This window comes from Zea mays, chromosome 1 (assembly GCF_902167145.1).
Source record: "Zea mays cultivar B73 chromosome 1, Zm-B73-REFERENCE-NAM-5.0, whole genome shotgun sequence".
Taxonomy (NCBI): domain Eukaryota; kingdom Viridiplantae; phylum Streptophyta; class Magnoliopsida; order Poales; family Poaceae; genus Zea; species Zea mays.
This window is the reverse complement of record NC_050096.1, coordinates 107,488,866-107,509,977: the sequence shown is the minus strand read 5'-3', so window position 1 is coordinate 107,509,977 and position 21,112 is coordinate 107,488,866. Positions and strand designations below refer to the sequence as shown.

Here is a 21,112-nt window from a genome sequence, read left to right as displayed (position 1 = left end):
ACAATTATAATATTAATAAATAGAGTACATGTACATATACAATATATAATAGTCACTAGTTATAACAATTACCACATATATGCGCTAAGTACGTACTAAATTTTAACTTATTATAAGCTAACATTTTTTATTTTAGCTATATACAACTACAAAACAAATGTTCTTTTGTTAGAGGGGGCCATGGTCCCACTAGCCCCCTTGTCTACGCCACTAAGTAAGAATGATAGGAGTGCTAAACAGCCATAGTGTTTTTCTTTGCCAGACAAAACTTGGATCGGATGGAGTAATGGTGAAAGGAGGAAGGAACACTGGAACACTAAGCTAGCGTTTGTATGATAGCTAGAGATGTCCAAATGGGCCGTGCCCGTCGGGCGGCCCGTGGCACGGCACGGTTTTGGCCCGTCACGAACACGGCACGGCCCGTTAGTCGGGCCGGGCTTGGGCCGCTGCCGTGGCACGCCGTGCCGGCCCGAGCACGGCCCGGTTTTTTTAATTTATTTTTCAGTGCATTTATTTGTATATTAGAAGCAATTTTAATAGTTTAGACACAAAATAAGTTTGGTTTAGTTGGCTAGAGTGGTGTAGCTAAGCATTTTAAACCCTCCAACCAAGGTTCATCCTAGCAAAGCTTGTTTTTAGTCTTTTTTTTACTTATTTTTCTTTCCACCCGGTCAAAGCACGGCGGGCCTTAACGGGCTGTGGGCCGGCCCGGCACGGCACGGCTATATGCGGGCCGTGCTTGGGCCTAGGATGTGGCACGGTGGCCCAACCCGGCACGGCCCGTCAACGTAACGGGCCGAAACGTGCCGGGCCAAAGGCGGGCCCGTGCCGGGCCAGCACGGCCCACCCGTTTGGACATCTCTAATGATAGCAGTGACAAGACGTGTGCATGGTTTGACGGAACAAGGTGTAGGTCTGAAAATGACATGTAACGACAGGTAGGAAGCTAAGTGCGCACGATCGACTACGATGATGGCGGCGAGACATGTAATGTAACGAGGAGATGCAATGTAATGCGTGAAATGAGTGGGTTGAAGCCATAAGAATCAAACAGGTAGGGTAGCTAGGATGGCAGCCACAGAGATGATCATGCAACATGCACATAGATTTGATTAGATGGATCGAGGGAAGAAAAGGATTGGATGATATCCCCAGCACTAGTCGCATGCATATCCTCTTCACCACTCCACTCCACATCAGATCATCGGACTGCATGCATTCTATTGCACCGGCCGGCCAGACCAGCTTCCATCGGCGGCAGATCGATCGAGTGCGCATTGTTCACCTCGAATCTGATGATGATGATGCAAGCAGTAGGAAGTAGTAGTACTAGACAGTAGCTCCTCCTAGAAACATGCATACAGTAGAGTAGATCGCTAGATAGAGACCGATAGACGACAGCAAGCGAGCGATATTGCTGCATGCGCAGGTCTACATCCGTTTCATTCTACGTTGTCTCTTTTCCTTTCTGCATCGATGGGATGGTGGACACGACCAAGAGAGATTCAATTCAGAAAGGGTGGGCTCATCGCCCGCACCACTAGCTTGCTAAACTTTCTGCTTTCCCTGCTGGAGGAGGAAGAGAACTACCACGACGTAGCAGAAGAACGAGCTGCTGAACTGAACTGTTATCGATGGCAGTGCGTCTGGACTAATTGATGCACCAAGCCCATTTTTCGTCCGTTCAATACTGCTCCAGGCTCGATGAGCCGGCCCACATGAAGATGAACAAGTGAAGAGCATCAGAGCCCAGACTTCTTTAGAGCCCAGCCCACGTATAGCACGGAGCCCGCGACGAGCCGACCCGGCGAGCCTGGCCGGCCGGGCGGACCGAACCGAATAGCGAAGGCATAAGCCATCAGTTTCCACCGCACGTCCGCACCCCCTCTCCGGCGTGCCGACGGTATCCATGGCGGCGGTGGTGCGCGGCGTCTTGAGGGGCATCAAGGAGAAGGGACTCACCAACTTCATCCGCGACGTCCGCGACGAAGGATACTTGTAACCCCTCAACTCCCGTCAATACCTTCTCCCCGCGCAAATCAGATTGCCCCCATTTCGATCGATCTCGATCCAGATCTCTCATCTCTCTCTCTTCCCGTCGTGTCACCGCTAGTATTTTTTGTTTGTTGCGGATCTGACGGGCTAGTTCCATGTTTTAATTTGTTTCGATTTGGCTATTCCTGCGGGGTGCGCTCTGGCCTCTAGGACGGGGAAAATTACAAGTAGGGGTTCCTCTCCACATTCTTTTGAATCGCTATTTGGTCCACGATAGTGTCTATGTCTTAGCTCACACAACGCCACATCACTAATGCTGCATAACACTACAATCGCTTATGCAGCATATGCAAGCGTGGATTCATTTTATCAGGTATACATCAACTAAAATGTCCGTTTGCTCGTTTTCAACATACAACATACATTGCTTGTTAGATTGACCCATCACACACCCACTTATATGTGTCTTTCCTGCATTATACATGTCTCGATTTTTTATATGATCAAGTCCAAGACTATATGAACTGGACATGTAATGTAACCTTGTATATTACAGAACAACTTTTTGACTGTTGGCAAACCTAGTATCATGGTTCATAGCAATTCCTTCCCGGAGTTCATGCATTCTTTTTCTTGTCTTCTGCCACATATGTGTTCAGTCAGATCAAACTGTTTGGCTAGACATTGCAAATTATGGTATAATATAATAGTGAAAACAACATAATCTGCTCCATGTGCCAACATAGTGTAATTAATCTTGATGGGCTATGCTCACTTCACAACAATGATTACTTAAAGGTTTCCACTTTCACCTGGAGTCCTTCAAGACAACACAGTATGCCCTCCAATTTCAATATTTAACTGTTTACAGTAGCTATGAACATCTGGCTGTCTTGTATCTATGATCCTTTACTTTTCTGCAATGGAGTGTCACCATGTAAATTGTCTGTCACATGTTTCTGTTTCCAGGAATTGTTTTTGCGTCGTGCCTGATATGAGTTCTCTGGTTTGGAGTCATAGCTAAATTCTACAATGCATATGTAAATCTGTTGTTGCCATATTCTAACATCTCGTTATTTACAGCAAATGCCTTCTGGACGGGAACCTTTTGTAAGTGGCCACCTACCTATTCTCCATTTTTCAAGGAATGGGTGTGGTTATGTGTCTCAGCTGTCAGCACAGCTAATCTTTTTTTCCCCAGGCAAACGAAAATCCACAATATTGGCGCAACACTTGTAGGAGTTGACAAGTTTGGTAACAAATATTATGAGAAACTACATGACACTCAGTATGGTGAGTCAACTCTGTTCTGCTAGTTGATGTGCCATGGTTGTTTTTATTGTGAAATTATTATGATTCGAATTTAAATCGTGAAAGCAGTGGACTGTCATTGGCAGCAATTATATTGCACTTCTCTTTTTTCTTCTTGAACCTATTGGACAAATACCTTAGCTGTTATTACTTTGGGATTCACTTCACTGATGTGCATGTATTTGTTGGAGCAAAATATCTCTTGCATTGCTGGTCATTCCCCCCTGATAGTACACTAGAACACTAAGCATGGTAAATTTTGCAGGAAGGCATAGGTGGGTAGAATATGCAGAGAAAGGTCGTTACAATGCATCCCAAGTGCCTGCTGAATGGCATGGATGGCTGCACCACATCACAGATAGCACCGGGGATAAGGCAAGTTTTGCTCCATGTTATTTGCTTTAATTCCTGAATAGTGTTCATGCTTCAGTCTTCTGATGTGCTTGCAACGGTGCTTGATGCCTTGTTTCTGTCTTGATCTACAATTGAGCATCAGTATTGATGATTTGGAATTTTGTTTACTATTGATGAATAGAATTTGGTTTGTTTGAAAAACTTCATGTTTTTTATGTCACCCACATTGGGATATGTGCCTAAGGGGGTTTGGGTGTTTATTTCATTTGGTGCAAGGAGCTTCAAGGCAATATCTTAATTAGTACATGTCGGGTACCATAATTAGGGGTACCCCCAGTACTCCTAAACATGGCTGGAGAACATCTTTAAAACAAACCATAAAGGCTGGTAAGCACGGTTCAAAGTTAAGGCCTCATCTACCGAGGGACGCGATCCCGTCTCACCCGAGCCCAGCCTCGGGCAAGAATGGTAGTTCCGTACGGATTCACGGCTCGCCCGAGGGTCCCCTCAGGCAGTGGGTGCACACCCGGCTCGCCCGAGGCAAAGCTCGGACAAACTTTGTCGTATGGCGGACTCGGCCAAACCGCCTTGCCACCGACCGTATCACGTGCGCATTTAATGCGGGGATCACCTGACACCTTATCCTGACACACGCGCCTCAGTTGGCAAGGTCGAAATGACCGCAGTCACTTCACCCTTTTACTGATCGTTCTGACAGGATGACGACACTATTCACCCCGTTCAGACCACTGTGCCAACCACCGGGGTAAGACTGACAACAGTAAGTTACCGCCTCTCCCGAAATCAGCCTCGGGCGCAGCAGGAAGTTCCGCCTCGCCCGACCCAGGCCTCGGCCTCGGGAGGAGGTCTTCGCCTCGCCCGACCTAGGTCTCGGCCTCAGCCTCGGCCTCGGGAGGAGATCTTCACCTCGCCCGACCTAGGCCTCGGCTTCGAGAGAGATCACTGCCTCGCCCGAGACGGCCTCGGACCGACTACACGAACAGGGAATACAACACTATCCTTCCCTAGCTAGCCACCTCAGGCTACGAAGGAACAAGACCGGTGTCACATCAAATTACTCCAGTAGCAGGTAATGATGATTCCCGGCATGCGCCCATGACGTCGACTGTCCTCAGCTCTCTACGAAGGCAAAGAAACGTCAGCAGGACCTGGGGCTGCACCGCCAGCCACGCTTCTACAGGGCTCAAGCACTTCTCCGCCGGCCACATTAGCGCATAGCTACACCCCCATATGTACAGCTGGGTCACCTCCTTGTACCTATAAAAGGAGATGTCCAGGGCCTTCCCACGACACCCTTTGAAGGCTGACTCAGACGGCTCACTCTACATCAACCTCCTCTCCACAAACACTAGACCTGGGATCCGTTCCCTCTGTCGCGAAGCTTGTAACCCCTACTACAAGCACCCCGGTGCAAGATAATATAAGCCTCATCCTCTCTCTGCTGGAAGTAGGGCCTTCTTAGCCCGAACCAGGATAAACCTTGTGTTTCATCTTGCATCAATCCATCCGGGCAGGGACACGCAGCATAAAATTTACTAGTCGGTTGAGGGTCCCCCCGGGTCCAAAACACCGACAGTTGGCGCGCTAGGTAGGGGCTCGTTGCGTGTTGACAATACTTTCCCGTTAAGTTCCAGATGGACAATCTTCAGCAGCCTCTTCAGCCCGGGACGGTGCTCTGCTTTGGGAGTCTCGAGTTCATGTCCCTCGACGGCAACTACGACATGATACTCCTCCCACCGCAGCACGACAACAACGACGGTCGTCGGCTCGCCCGGCGGAGGCGAACCCGACGACGACCTCTCCCCAGGGCGGAAGAGGGACACTCGGGTCTACCCCGCCACCCTCCTCGCCGTAGGAAAGGGAGACAGGGCAACCATGGCCAGGCAAGAGGCAGCACCTCGACGGCTGTCGGACCAGAGCGAGTTGACGACGCCGGCACCCCTGCGGGGGACATGTCGGGCGTTATCCTCGCACCTGGACAACGACGGGTGTCGCTTCCCAACAACGTGCCAGCCCCAGGCGGACTGATGACGCCAGCACCCTTGCGAGGGACTTGTCGGGCATTAGTCTCGCGCCTGAGACAGCGACACGTTTCGTCTCCACTGCAACTTCACCACCATCCACCAACCAGGAGGTACCATCGGTTTTCCATCCTGTTCCTTTTAGATTCAGCTTCGATCCGCCAGGCAGCCCCACTTCGGCGAGCGCTTTCGCAAGGGCATATCCTGACCTTCCGGGGTACCATATGTGGTCAACTTGGGACCTACTGACGGTCGCCTCAACCTCCGGACCCGCGGGTCCCGAGGAAGAGGACGACCCCGACTTCAGTTGGGATTTCTCCGAACTCCGTGATCCCGGGGCCATGCGAGACTTCATGTCCGCATGTGACCACTGCCTCTCCGGCGACTCTGACGATGGCCACAGCCTTGACGACGTGGGTTACGACCCAACTCGCGAGTGCTTCCACATCGATTAGGAGGATCACGGCGGAGACAACCACCTCGGCATGCCAAGAAACAACGACGCCCCTACACCCGCGTCTCGCGTCGAGACCACGCGGGAGCTAGCTGAGGTCCGGGCCCCTGCGGGGGGTCAGGGCACGCAGCTTGAGCAACTCCGCGAGATGCAGGCCAAGCTCGACGAAGAAACGGGGCGACTTATGCTGCTCCGACAAAACCTCGAGCAAGAGTGGGCAGGCCGAGCACTCGCCGGAGGAGCGCGTCATCGAGCCCGGGACGTCCAGCGCCGTATTATTGACGACGCCAGGGCAGGGCTGCCCCCGACCTTCAACGGGGCCAGCCAGAACCTAGCTGCAGCGGCGATGTTACTCCAAACAATGCCGGAGCCATCCACCACCGAGGGGCGACGTGTCCAGGGCGAACTCAAGGGCCTCCTGGAAAATGCCGCAGTCCGACAAGCCGAGAGCTCTGCCTCCCGAAGGCGGGGATGCCCCTCGGAGCACCACGCCGCGTCCTCCCGACACATGCGGGAAGCCTCGGTCCATACCGAGCACACAGGAGACAGGACCCCTGCAGCCCTGGATCGCCTCGGCAACGAGCAACACCGCCGCGACCGTCGAGCCCGCCTCGAGGAAAGGGTGCGCCAAGGCTACCACCCCAGACGCGAAGGACGCTACGACAGTGAGGAGGATCAGAGCCCCTCACCCGAACCACCAGGCCCGCGGGTCTTCAGCCAAGCCATACGACGGGCGCCGTTCCCGGCCCGGTTCCGAGCTCCGACTACCATCACCAAATACTCAGGGGAGACGAGGCCGGAGTTATGGCTCACTGATTACCGGCTGGCGTGCCAGTTGGGAGGGACGGACGACGGCAACCTCATCATCCGCAACCTCCCCCTCTTCCTCAAGGCCTTCGCTGGAAATTTCCAAGGTACATACGTGCGCCCTGGGAACTCATGCGATCTTCCGAGCTGCCGACAGCAGCCAGGGGAATCCCTGCGAGAATATATCCGACGGTTCTCAAAGCAGTGCACCGAGTTGCCTAACATCACCGACTCAGACGTCATGGGAGCATTCCTCGCTGGCACCACTTGTTGGGATCTGGTAAGCAAACTGGGACGCAAAACTCCCACCAAGGTAAGCGAATTGATGGACATAGCCACCAAGTTCGCCTCTGGTCAGGAGGCGGTCGAAGCCATCTTCCGGAAAGACAAGTAGCCTCAGGGAAGGCAGAAGGAAGACGTCCCCGAGGCGTCCGTCCAGCGCGGCACCAAGAAGAAGAGCAAGAAGAAGGCGCAAGTAAAACGCAACGCCGTTGAAGCAGATCTCGTCGCTGCTGCCGAGCGCAGGAATCCTCGGAGACCTCCCGGAGGGGCCAACGTGTTCGACAAGATGCTCAAGGAGTCGTGTCCCTATCACAAGGGTCCCGTCAAGCACACCCTTGAAGCGTGCGACATGCTCCGGCGTTACTTCAATAAGGCTGGGCCCTCGACGGAAGATGGCAAGGACCAAGGCAACAACAATAAGGGGGGCGACAAGGAAGAAGAGTTCCCGGAGGTCCACAACTGCTTCATGATCTACGGTGGGCAAGCGGCGAATACCTCGGCTCGACGCCGCAAGCAAGAGCGACGGGAGGTCTGCTCGGTGAAGGTAGCGACGCCAGTCTACCTAGACTGGTCCGACAAGCCCATTACCTTCGACCAAGACGACCACCCCGACTACGTACCAAACCTAGGAAGGTACCCGCTCGTCGTCGACCCTGTCATCGGCAACACTAGGCTCTCCAAGGTCCTCATGGACGGAGGCAGCAGCCTCAACATCATCTATGCCGAGACCCTAGAGCTCTTGGGGGTTGATCCGTCCAAGATTCGAGCCGGTGCAGCACCTTTTCACGGGATTGCCCCCGGCAAGCGTATCCTGCCCCTTGGGCAGCTTGACTTGCCCGTCTGCTTCGGAACTCCCTCTAACTTCCGAAAGGAAACCCTCACTTTCGAGGTAGTCGGGTTCCGAGGAACTTATCACGCGGTGTTGGGAAGACCGTGCTACGCCAAGTTCATGGTCGTCCCCAACTACTTGTACCTCAAACTCAAGATGCCAGGCCCCAAGGAAATCATCACCGTCGGATCCACATACCGCCACGCTTACGAGTGCGACGTGGAATGCGTTGAGTACGCCGAAGCCATCGTCGAGTCCGAAGCCCTCATCGCCGACCTGGATAGCCTCTCCAAAGAGGCGCCCGACCCGAAGCGGCATGACGACAACTTCGAGCCAGCCGAGGCAGTTAAGTCTGTCTCTCTCGATCCTAGCGACAACGCCGACAAAAAAGTCAGGATCGGCTCCGAGCTCGACCCCAAATAGGAAGTAGTGCTCGTCGACTTTCTCCGCGCAAACGCCAAGATTTTTGCGTGGAGTCCCTCGGACATGCCAGGCATACCGACGGATGTCGCCGAGCACTCACTGGACATCCGAGCCGGTGCCTGACCCGTGAAACAGCACCTGCGCCGTTTTGATGAAGAAAAGCGCAGGACCATAGGTGAGAAGGTCCACAAGCTAATGGCAGCAGGGTTCATCAAAGAAGTATTCCATCCAGAATGGTTAGCTAACCCTGTACTTGTAAAGAAAAAAGGTGGGAAATAGAGGATGTGTGTAGACTACACTGGGTTGAATAAAGCATGTCCAAAAGTTCCCTACCCTCTGCCTCGCATCGATCAAATTGTGGACTCCACTGCTGGGTGTGAAATCCTGTTTTTCCTCGATGTCTATTCAGGCTATCACCAAATCAAGATGAAAGAATCCGACCAGCTCGCGACTTCTTTTATCACACCTTTCGGCATGTATTGTTATACTACTATGCCATTTGGCTTGAGGAATGCAGGTGCAACATACCAAAGGTGCATGAACCATGTGTTCGGAGAGCAAATCGGCAGAACGGTCGAGGCTTACGTCGATGACATCGTTGTCAAAACAAGGAAAGCCTCCGACCTCCTCTCCGACCTTGAAGTAACATTCGGGTGTCTGCGAGCAAAGGGCGTAAAACTCAATTCCGAGAAGTGTGTCTTCGGAGTCCCCCGAGGCATGCTCCTAGGATTTATCGTCTCCAAACGAGGCATCGAGGCCAACCTGGAGAAAATCGCAGCCATCGCCAACATAGGACCCATCAAAGATTTAGAAAGGAGTACAAAGGGTCATGGGATGCCTTGCGGCTCTGAGCCACTTCATCTCGCGCCTCGGCGAGAAAGGATTACCCTTGTACCACCTCTTAAGGAAGACCGAACGCTTCACTTGGACTCCCGAGGCCGAACAAGCCCTCGGAAACCTTAAGGCACTCCTTACTAATGCACCCATCTTGGTGCCCCCCGCTGCGGGAGAAGCCCTCTTGATCTACGTAGCCGCAACCACTCAGGTGGTCAGCGCTGCGGTCGTAGTCGAGAGACAAGAAGAAGGGCACACGCTGCCCATGCAGAGGCCAGTCTACTTCATCAGCGAGGTGCTATCCGAGACCAAAATCTGCTACCCGCAAATCCAGAAGCTACTATACGCAGTGATTCTAACACGGCGAAAGCTGCGACACTACTTCGAGTCTCATCTGGTGACTGTGGTGTCATCCTTCCCCTTGGGGGAGATCATCCAGTGCCGAGAGGCCTCGGGTAGGATAGCAAAATGGGCAATGGAACTCATGGGGGAAATACTTTCATTTGCCCCTCGGAAGGCCATAAAATCCCAAGTCTTGGCCGACTTCTTGGCTGAATGGGCCGACACCCAATTGCCAACAGCTCCAATCCAGGCTGAACTTTGGACCATGTACTTCGATGGGTCGCTTATGAAAACCGGAGCAGGCGCTGGCTTGCTCTTCGTCTCACCCATTGGAAAACATGTGCGTTATGTAATACGCCTCCATTTTCCGGCGTCAAACAACATGGCCGAATATGAGTCCTTGGTAAATGGGTTGCGCATCGCCATCGAGCTAGGGGTTCGGCGCCTCGACGCTTGTGGCGACTCGCAGCTCGTTATTGACCAAGTCATGAAGAACTCTCACTGCCGCGACCAAAAAATGGAGGCTTACTGTGACGAAGTTCGGCGCTTGGAAGATAAGTTCTATGGGTTGGAGCTCAACCATGTTGCTCGACGATACAACGAGACTGCAGATGAGCTGGCTAAGATAGCCTTGGGACGAACAACGGTTCCCCCGAATGTCTTCTCCAGGGACATATATCAACCCTCCGTGAAACTCAACGACGCACCCGAACCCGAAGGGACCTTGGCCCAGCTCGAGGTACCTTCGGCCGCCGAGGGTGAGGCCCTGCACGTCGAGATAGAGCGGAATGGGGTCACACCAAACCTAAACTGGCAGACCCCGTACTTGGAATATCTCCTCCGAGGAGAGTTGCCCCTCGACAAGGCCGAAGCTCGGCGACTGGCTCGGCGCGCCAAATCGTTCGTTTTACTGGGTGACAAAAAAGAGTTGTACCACCGCAGCCCCTCAGGCGTCCTCCAACGATGCATATCCATCACCCAAGGACAAGAGCTGTTACATGAAGTACACTCGGGGGCTTGCGGTCACCATGCAGCACCTCGGACCCTCGTAGGAAACGCTTTCCGACAAGGCTTCTACTGGCCGACCGCGGTGGCCGACGCCACTAGGATTGTACGCTCCTGCCGAGGGTGTCAATTCTACGCGAGACGGACACACCTGCCTGCTCAGGCTCTACAGACAATACCTATCACTTGGCCGTTTGTTGTGTGGGGTCTGGACCTCGTCGGTCCTTTGAAGAAGGCACCCGGGGGCTTCACGCACCTGCTAGTCGCCATCGACAAATTCTCCAAGTGGATCGAAGTTCGACTCTTAACCAGCATCAGGTTCGAGCAGGCGGTGGCGTTCTTTACAAATATCATCCATCGCTTCGGGATCCCAAACTCCATCATCACCGACAATGGCACGCAATTCACTGGGAAAAAGTTCCTGGACTTCTGCGCAGACCACCACATCCATGTGGACTGGGCCGCCGTAGCTCACCCAATGACAAATTGACAGGTGGAGCGCGCCAATGGCATGATTTTGCAGGGACTAAAACCAAGGATCTACAATGACCTCAACAAGTTTGGCAAGCGGTGGATAAAAGAGCTACCCTCGGTGGTTTGGAGTCTGAGGACAACACCGAGCCAAGCCACGGGTTTCTCGCCGTTTTTTCTGGTCTATGGGGCCGAGGCCATCCTACCCACGGACTTAGAATACGGTTCCCCGAGGGCAAAGGCATACGACGACCAAAACAACCAAACCAGCCGAGAGGATTCATTGGACCAGCTGGAAGAGGCTCCGGACGTAGCCCTACTGCACTCATCGCGATATCAGCAGTCTCTGCGATGCTATCACGCCCGAAGGATTCGGCCCCGAGGCTTCTAAGTTGGAGACTTGGTGCTTCGGCTACGACAAGACCCCCGAGGACGCCACAAGCTTACGCCTCCCTGGGAAGGGCCGTTCATCATCGCCAAAGTATTGAAGCCCGGGACATACAAGCTGGCCAATGATCAAGGCGAGGTCTACAGCAACGCTTGGAACATCGAACAGCTACGTCGCTTTTACCCTTAAATGTTTCAAGTCGTTCATGTATCTCGGTCCCTTTACATGTATAAATAAAGTCTAACCGTCAAGGAAGGATCGGCCTTGCCTCAGCAAAGACCGACCCTCCCTCGGGGCTAGAAGGGGGGAACCCCCTCTGCGTCAAAATTTTCCTCGGAAATTTTTTCTACCAAAACGACTTTCGTGCCTTTCGACTTTATCGATAACGGAATCCTAAAAACGAACGAGAGAGACCTCGAACGGCAAGGCCGACCGAGCCAAGGGACTCCTACACCTCCGGGATACGGATACCTCACTCATCACCTTCCGCGAAAGGTAACTCGCGCTCGGATAAGTGATTCTGCTACCAAACAAGTCCTAACGTTCAAAACGAGAGGAAAGAAACGCAACTTTATACTCAGACATCCAAATGTTTAGGCCCCAGCGGCCGCAGAAAACATACACGTACTTAAAATAACCGTTCCACACAGGCTCAGGCGTCGACAGGGGGAGGAGTAGCACCCTCGGCATTGTTTCCACCTGCGGCAGACGAAGCAGCCTCGCTGGTAGGGGTGGCAGAATGTGGCCCGGCCTCGGACGGCGACACGGGCGGAAGGATCTCCACCTCAAAAAGGAGGCCATTGCACGCTTGGACCCTCGGCAACCGCATTAAGCCTCTAGGCCTCGGCCAGGGCGGCCTCCTCGTCATCGGGTAAGCAATAGCCCTCGCTGACCTGCTCCAAATCCACGTCATAGTGGGAAGCGAGGACGGTGAAGGCCCGCCTAACACCGTGATGCAGCGCCCCGCGGAGTCTGCTGCGCACGTGGCCGCCCAAGGCCCGCATGCGACTCTGGGGGGAGCTGCCCGAGGGGACGTCGTCAAGGCCAAAGGTCCGGCAAAAGGCCGAAATGGCCTCGGACATGGCCGTGTGGTCAGCCTCCTTCTGCTCGGCCGTCTGGGCAAGCGCCTTGCAGTTCTTAACGGACTCGTTAAGAGCCGTCTCGAACCCTGAAGACAGCCAGACAATGTTCAGACACGAGGAGAAGAGTTAAGCTAAAGCAAAATCATAAAGCAGGCAAAACATACCTTTGGCCCGGACACGCTACGGCCAGGCCCTCCGAAAGGATCCCGGCCCGAGCAGTCGCCTCGGCTAGCCGCTCCGTGACCTTAGCCAGCTGTCCCTTAAGGGTCTCAGCCCGGCTCACGGCCTCAGCAGCTTGGCCCTGGATTTGGTCCCACTCACTGATGACCTGACCAAGCTCCAGCTGCCGCTGCTGCATCTCCTCGGCCTGGGAAGCCACCTGCTCCCGAGCCGACGAAGCCTCCGTCCGTGCCGACGCCGCCTCTGTCCGCGCCGCCGCTGCCTCCGACTTCAGCTCCTCATAGAGCAGCCGAAGGTCCGCCGCCTCGGTGCTCGTTGGCCTCGGTAAGCGCGACCCCCTAGAGCCGCAGCGATTCCCAAATGCTGCTCTCACGGCGGAGGAACAGCGACTTAGCGGTGCTCATGTTCGCGAGCTCCTGAAAAGAAAAATAGAATATCACAAAGAATGCCCTGACCACACGAGGTGTGCGTCTAAATCCTTACCTGGAAGACCCTGGGAACGTCTTGAGAAAGGACTTCCGTGGCCATCCGAAGCGACCTCATCGCCGCCTCGCTATAGTCACGGAAAGCGTTCCGCAACCTTTCCTCTCCCTCGTCATTAAGGGCAAGGAGAGGCTCTGAGGTGTCGCGACCCCAGAACACGAGCGACTGCCCTCCCCACTCATTGGGATTGAGCTACGCGTGGATAAGGCCGCTGCTCCCCACGACGAGCCAAGGATCTGCGCGCCCTGCGACCGAGTCATCGGGTCCCTTTGCAGCCGACGCATCGGGCCCCTCCTCGGTCAAGGCGACAGGCCTCCGCTCACCAACCCCGGCAACAACGGTCGCCCCCTCCTCATGGTCGAAAACGGGGGAATTAGGGATGACCAGGACCGAAGGAGCCGGGGGCGGAGGCACCTTAGCCATCTCGACATCGGCGGCAGCGGGCGGCTCCGTGGGCGCACCAGCGGCGGCCCCGGCGACGAGGCAGGCGGGCTCGAGGCCGCGTCAACGGCCTCCCCTGGCACGATGGTCGCTCCAACGGGGGGGGGGGGGGGTCGACCTAGGAGGCTTGCCCCATGACAGCCCGTACCTCCTGGGCCCCCCGCCGAAGGGCGCCTTGCGCGGAGGCCAACCAACCAGCATGGCGCGCCGCAGCTCCGGCTGAAGAGGCCGGCCCCGTCTTGAGGGCCTTCGTGGGGGCCAGACCAGCCGAGCCCTGCCTCCGCTTGCTGAAAGGAAGAAAAGGCAAAATCAAGATACACAGAAAAATGGCTGAAACAAGGGTACCTTCAGATACTTACCCGCTCCGGGGCAAGGCCAATCGTGCCTGCGGGGAGACCTCTCGGACACTGGTCTCCGCAGACGCTGCCGAGGGTTGGCCAGCAGCCGGCTTCGACGCCGCCTCCGTCTCGGACGCCCGAGGCGCCGAGGGGGCGGTCTGCCCGGGCGATGTCACGACAGCCGAGGGAACAACTTCCCGCACGGCTGGCACGAACACTTGCTCTCGGGGGGCATGCGGGTCGGCCTGGCCCCTCGGAGTCACCCCAATTATCTCGGCGAAGGGGTCAAGTACCCCCTCGGCCCGCCTCCGCTCCTCGGACCAGGACCCTGGCGTCCTGGCCCCAAACACTGGTGGTGTCAGCCCACCTGGAGGCTGGCTTGACGACCCCTGGCCCAGCCTCGGATCTGGACTAAGGCCAAGTCGGGCCACCATGTCGTCGTCCTCGTCATCATCGTCGTCGTCGTCGGGCGTGTCCGGCGACGGCTTCAACGGGAGCCCATCCCTTGCTTGCCTCCGACGACGCTTCTCCAAGGCTTCCCGAGCCCGCATCCTTTCGCGAGCTCGGGCCTTTTCCGCGTCTTTTTTCTGCTTATCCTTCTCCGCGGCGAGCCTACGCGTGGTTCGGCCCGTCGCGTCCTCCGGGACCGGTGGCCGGGAGGTTTTAAAATTCCTCAACCCCTGGGGACGAACAAAAATCCCAAGGGTAAGGGCTAAAGACGTAAGAAACACGGCACAAAACAGAAGAGGGGTCAGACACTTACCAGGGACACATACCCGTGGTCGGGACGCATCGGGGGCTGGTTAAGGACGCCAGCGTCTAGCCTCCCTACCGTGCCCGCTATCCGTCTGAGGAGGTCGTCGGTGGAGAGGGGGGTCGAGGACATCCGTGAACCCTCCAAATCAACCCCCGACTTCATTTCCGAAAGCTGCAACCGCCGCTCTGCCAATGGGAGCACCCTCCGGCGGTGGATAGCGGCGACGACCCCCGCAGCGGTAAGGCCTTCGGCTTGTAGCTTCTGCAGGGCACAAAGAATGGGCTGGAGCTTCTCCTGGTTCTCACGTGTGGCCCCCCCGCGCCAGTTATCGCCGGCGGCGGTCACCACTCGTTGAGAAAAGGGCGGCAACACCCCGTCGTCATTCCGGAGATAAAACCACCGGTTCTGCCACCCCTTGTTTGAAGACACAAGGGAGGCAGGGATGTACTGTTGTGCGCGTCCCGACCTCAGCTGGAGGGTGCAGCCGCCAGCCTGCACCGCCATACGGACCTTCTTCACGTCCGTCGACGCGGCGAAGAACTCCGCGGAGAAGAGATGGGTCCACAGGTCCCAGTGGGGGTCAATCCCCAAAAACCCCTCGCAAACCGCCACGAAAATGGCCGCCTGCGCGATGGAGTTGGGGTTGAAGTTGTGAAGCTCCACCCCGTAGTAGTGCGGGAGCGCCCGCATGAAGCGGCTCGCCGGCATCCCAAACCCCCGCTCGTGAAAAGGGGTGAAGCTGACCACGTACCCCGGCGGCGGAGTCGGGTCGGCCTCGCTCCCGGGGGCCAACCACTCAGGCTGCGGCCCACCGAAGAGAGGACGGAGCAGACCCTCGGCAACGAGGGCTTGTAGATCCTCCGCATTGACAGTGGAGAAGGGCCACGGGTCGCGCGGCGGAATGACAGTCGTCTTGTCAGCCATCGCGAAGCGAAAGCGGTGGAAGCGGAGGGGACGAGGTGCGCGGTTTTCTCTTCTCTCTGTCTACTCTCTCAGGTTGCGAAAGCAAAAGCGGAAGGCAAGCGCAAATGGCAGGGTAAAGAACCACTGCCGGTCCCCCTTCCAGGTATATAAAGGCCCGGGCGAAATCCACCCAAAACTTCGCCCGAGCCCCTCGTGAATTTTAAATTCGAAATCAAAACGATTTTTCCGTTCCTCGAATTACTCGCGCACGCGCAACGGATACCCCGCGAGTCGCCCATCCCGTCGCATTAACTCTCTAGGAGGGCACGCGTCACCCCTGGCAGGCGAGCGGGCGCCGTTTCGCCTCTGTCATGATGACCGCCTCAAAAAGGTGCACCGCACTGTTTTAGTTTATATCCTTTCTTCCTTTCCCCTCTCTCTCTCTCTCTCTCTCTCCGCAAGGATCGGGAAAGGAGATATTTTGAAAGAGTCCTCAGCAAAGGAAACGGGCCCCGAGCCCTCCTACTGATTAGGGGTTCGAAGGTTGCGCCCTGCGGGGTTCGGCAACCGCCCCAGAGCACTCGGGCTCCGAGCCCTCTACTGATCAGGGGTTCAAAGGTTGGCCCCTCGGAAGGGTTCGACAGCCGCCCAGAGCATGCAGAGTCAGGGCTGACCCTGGGTACGTCTGTTACATGGCCGAGGCTCGGGCTACACTCCCGAGGTACCCTAGGACATTTCCGAGACCAGCGGGAACGATTTGTAATGGAATCCCACCGGAGGGAGGCACCGAGCCCTCGGACCCTATCAAATGGTCCGGGTCCAGCGAATCACCTGCAGATACTTTTGGAGCGCGCCTCTGGGCCACTAGCCGACCCTTATCGAACGGGGCTCGAGCGTCCACTCGGATTACCCGTTAGCAACTCACTGAAAACACTGTGTTCGGTGCCCACCGAGGGTAACATGGCGCGTTCCCCCCCTTCCTTCTTGCGGAAAGACGACGAAGGGGCGTACTATAAAAAGCCGAGACGGTCCTTGATCGTCCTCTCGCTCCGTGCAGAGGCTCGGGGGCTGCTCTCGCACCAGGCTACGGCTAAATTGTTGACCGCGTCGACAAACTAACTTAAGAATTCGGAGCCTGACTATGCACCCGGGCTGCGGCCAGGCCGCATGAGAGAACAAGACCGACCAGGGAATAACAAGAAGAGCGTTAAAGACCTCAGAGGAGTCAAACCACTCCTCCAAGGCCTCGGGGGCTACACCCGACGGGTGCGCTCGCGCGCACCCATCGGAATAAAATACTGCTAAAAAAGATCAGTCGCCTTGCAAAAGTCCGGTAAAACCTCCAAGCGAGTGCCTACACTCCCTTTGAGGCTCGGGGGCTACTGTCGGGTTTCATAATTAGGGGTACCCCCAGTACTCCTAAACGTGGCTGGAGAACATCTTTAAAACAAACCATAAAGACTAGTAAGCACGGTTCAAAGTTAAGGCCTCATCTACCGAGGGACGCGATCCCGTCTCACCTGAGCCCAGCCTCGGGCAAGAACGGTAGTCCCGTACAGATTCACGGCTCGCCCGAGGGTCCCCTCAGGCAGTGGGCGCACACCACCGGCTCGCCAGAGGCAAAGCTCGGGCAAACTTTGTCGCATGGCGGCCTCGGCCAAACCGCCTTGCCACCGACCGTATCACATGCACATTTAATGCGGGGATCAACTGACACCTTATCCTGACACACGCGCCTCAGTTGGCAAGGTCGAAATGACCGCAGTCACTTCACCCTTTTACTGATCGTTCTGACAGGATGACGACACTATTCACCCCGTTCAGACCACTGTGCCAACCACCGGGGTAAGACTGACAACAGTAAGTTACCGCCTCTCCCGAAATCAGCCTCGGGCGTAGCAGGAAGTTCCGCCTCGCCCGACCCAGGTCTTGGCCTCAGCCTCGGCCTCGGGAGGAGGTCTTCGCCTTGCCCGACCTAGGTCTCGGCCTCAGCCTCGGCCTCGGGAGATCTTCGCCTCGCCCGACCTAGGCCTCAGCTTCGGGAGAGATCACCGCCTCACCCGAGACGGCCTCGGACCGACTACACGAACAGGGAATACAACACTATCCTTCCCTAGCTAGCCACCTCAGGCTACGAAGGAACAAGACCGGTGTCACATCAAATTACTCCAGTAGCAGGTAATGATGATTCCCGGCATGCGCCCATGACGTCGACTGTCCTCAGCTCTCTACGAAGGCAAAGAAACGTCAGCAGGACCTGGGGCTGCACCGCCAGCCACGCTTTTACAGGGCTCAAGCACTTCTCCGCCGGCCACGTTAGCGCATAGCTACACCCCAATATGTACAGCTGGGTCACCTCCTTGTACCTATAAAAGGAGATGTTCAGGGCCTTCCCACGGCACGCTTTGAAGGCTGACTCAGACGGCTCACTCAACATCAACCTCCTCTCCACAAACACTAGACCTGGGATCCGTTCCCTCTCTCGCGAAGCTTGTAACCCCTACTATAAGCACTCCAGTGCAAGATAATATAAGCCTCATCCTCTCTCTGCTGGAAGTAGGGCCTTCTTAGCCCGAACCAGGATAAACCTTGTGTTTCATCTTGCATCAATCCATCCGGGCAGTGACACGCAGCATAAAATTTACTAGTCGGTTGAGGGTCTCCGGGTCCAAAACACCGACAGTACCTGAAAGTCAAAATTGGTTAAGCTGATTTGGTGACTTTTTTATTTTCCCTATGTTGCAGCTGCTGAACCAGAAGACTGCTAGGTACCTTGTAGAGCACAAGCAGAACTACTCCGGTGAGGGTGAAGAGCTTATCTACCACTCCAAGGGGCATGCTTTGAATCCGGGACAAAGGGACTGGACGAGGTATCAGCCCTGGGAGCCAAAGAAAGAGCAAGCCTAGCTCGTGAGTACATTGTGGGGAAGCTGCTGAATGTTTTGCGTTTTCTTGCATTGCGCTGGGTCAGGTATCACCGAGCTGAATAGCCTCTGGGTTATTGCCTGGACGGGACCCAAATAATGTTGTTCTGAATACCAATATATTGTATATTTGATCATCTTTTGACATTGAAATGTTGTTGCTGTTGTAAAAGCAGCTTTGAGGAATATCTCATGCAGGTGTTACTGACTTCGGTTACGAGACATTGGGTCTATTTGTTTCAGTTTTTTTTTTGCTGATTCTGACCGTCAGAAGTTGTTGTAGACCAAACACTAAGCTTTTCAGTCAGCTTTTATATGAATCACTTTAGTATTACGGGGCGTTTGGATCCCTTCATTTTAGAGGAATTGGAATTCACTCAATAAAGTAACTTATTTAGTTTGGAATTTGACATTCCACCACTTTCCAAAGTTCATATATAAGCCTATCTCAAATTCATGGGGTGGAGGGTGGGAAATGATTTTATGCATTAGTAGAATTTGTTTCTACTCAGTAACTTACATGACACTCTTCTTCTCACTCCTCTATAGTAAAAATGTAGCACATAAATATCTCCAACATCTTGCTAATAATAGTATGCAAATATATTTTGCATAACATCGAATTAGCTTAATTGATATATGCCTAAATTACTATTATTAGAATGAAATTCAATTCCAGTGATCCAAACGGGGCGTTAGTAAAAATCGTTTAAAATCAACGTGAACACACATCGGTCAAGTCGTCATGATAAAAGGAATCTATCACTTCATAGATCCTAAATCTTATATACTCTTTTATCTTCTCGCGATACTTAGATTCTCCCTGGTCAGATTCTCTTGGAGGGAATTGAGAGGCATATAATTCGCTAGTTTGGAAACTCAAATCCACTTCGGGATTGCTCAATATAATTGAGAGGTGATTTGAGTTTCCAAACTAGCCCTCCGTTAGAGATTATATATTCCTCAATACCATCTAATCCCCGTGTAACTTGTTTAGGAGAAGAGAATTGAGAGGGACTAAAACCAAATATGCCCTTAAGACTGGTTTGGTAGTGAGGTGAGGAAATTTCCAGAGAAATTAGCCTTGGAGGGTATTTATAGAGGCACTTTAATTTCTAGGGAGAATCTTCCCTTGGGTGTAATTTCCTAACACCATTAGAGAGTCAAGGGAATAAATATTCCTCTTGAACAAAAAATACTTCAGAAATTTCAAAAAAAATCAAAGAAAAAGAGAAATATTTAAAAAAAATCAGAAACACAATGAAACATCACTAAAATTCAAACATCTGCACCACGTATGATTCATACAAAGTTTAATTTGAATATCATCTAATATCCATCGAAGCTAATCCATCCATCATCACATCATATAAGGTTATCTCCATTCACACGTACATATAGACAATATAACATAAAAATAAAATACAAGTCCCTTGATTAGGAAATTCAGCACTAGAATAAATTATGTGTTTGACTCCTTTTTCACAAGCTACATGTGGAATGCCGTTGCATTTTTCTTCTCCATGTTGGTTTCATGTCTTGCCTCCACTTAGCACTATGTAAGTAACATCAATTGGCACACGGTTTCCTTACATGGTTCGGTTTCCTTAACACTCTGTCATTGGTCTATATGTCCTAAAAATAACAGCAACTCGTCGGTACTAAATGGGCATATGAGATAAAACTAGAAGTCATAGAGTGAAAAAATAGGTATGTCGATAAGTCAAAACTTGAACAAACTAAAACTATATGAATCATAGACAAACTTAGTGAGATCATGCCAGATAATTTCGGTAAAACACCAAAAAAACAATTATTTACTCCAAGCCCTACTAGAGACATAATAGTGAGATCATGCGAGATAATTTCGGTAAAACACCAAAAAAGGCAATTATTTACTCCAAGCCCTACTAGAGACATACAACCTCACGCCTTTCCCACCTGAGTATTGCATCCGGATGTTCTCCAAGTTTAATGGTCAAAATTGCACTAATGATGTGGAACACATCAGCCGATGCTTGGTAGAGCTTGGTGCCACTATTGCATCCGATGCTTTGAGAGTTTGGATATTTTCACTATCATTATTAAGCCGACCTTCGATTAGTACGCCTTGTTGACCAGAAATTCTGTTAAAAGCTAGAGAGGACTATAGGAATAAATAATTTGGTTTAAAATCTAAAAACGGAAACAATTTGATTTTAAGTATGAAAAAGGGACATAATTTGATCCTAAGCTCCAGATGGTTTTAAATTAAAAAATAGAAATAATTTGGTTGATAGGTGGCTTCTCCTTTGTTGTATGACATCTGGTCAAAGAGTCTTGTTGTTCTTAGACTATCAGCAGTGTACTCTATATCAATCTTTTATGTCTGTCATTTACATTCTCCTTTAAAAGATTTCCTCCTTTATATCTCCTTTCTCTCCAGTAGCGTCATCTATATCTCATCCTCTACACGCAACTACCTATG

At 53.2% G+C, this 21,112-nt stretch overlaps 1 protein-coding gene across 1 annotated transcript; it reads left to right on the top strand.

The window, feature by feature from the left end:
• The first annotated feature begins 1,832 nt into the window (after window positions 1-1,832).
• LOC100285721 (NADH-ubiquinone oxidoreductase subunit B17.2) lies at window positions 1,833-18,833 on the top strand. The gene is made up of 5 exons (NM_001367226.1): window positions 1,833-1,998; window positions 3,079-3,105; window positions 3,197-3,288; window positions 3,572-3,681; window positions 18,467-18,833. The coding sequence occupies exons 1-5, from the start codon at window positions 1,910-1,912 to the stop codon at window positions 18,626-18,628; spliced, it is 480 nt and encodes a 159-aa protein (NP_001354155.1). The 5' UTR covers window positions 1,833-1,909; the 3' UTR covers window positions 18,629-18,833.
• Window positions 18,834-21,112: the final 2,279 nt, after the last annotated feature.

What these genes read in the sequence shown, in the direction of transcription:
- LOC100285721 (NM_001367226.1), top strand. Translation starts at nt 1,910, where the DNA reads ATGGCGGCGGTGGTGCGCGGCGTCTTGAGGGGCATCAAGGAGAAGGGA. An exon ending in GTCCGCGACGAAGGATACTT is followed by an intron (nt 1,999 to 3,078) that starts GTAACCCCTCAA and finishes CGTTATTTACAG; the next exon opens with CAAATGCCTTCTGGACGGGA. An exon ending in CAGATAGCACCGGGGATAAG is followed by an intron (nt 3,682 to 18,466) that starts GCAAGTTTTGCT and finishes CCTATGTTGCAG; the next exon opens with CTGCTGAACCAGAAGACTGC.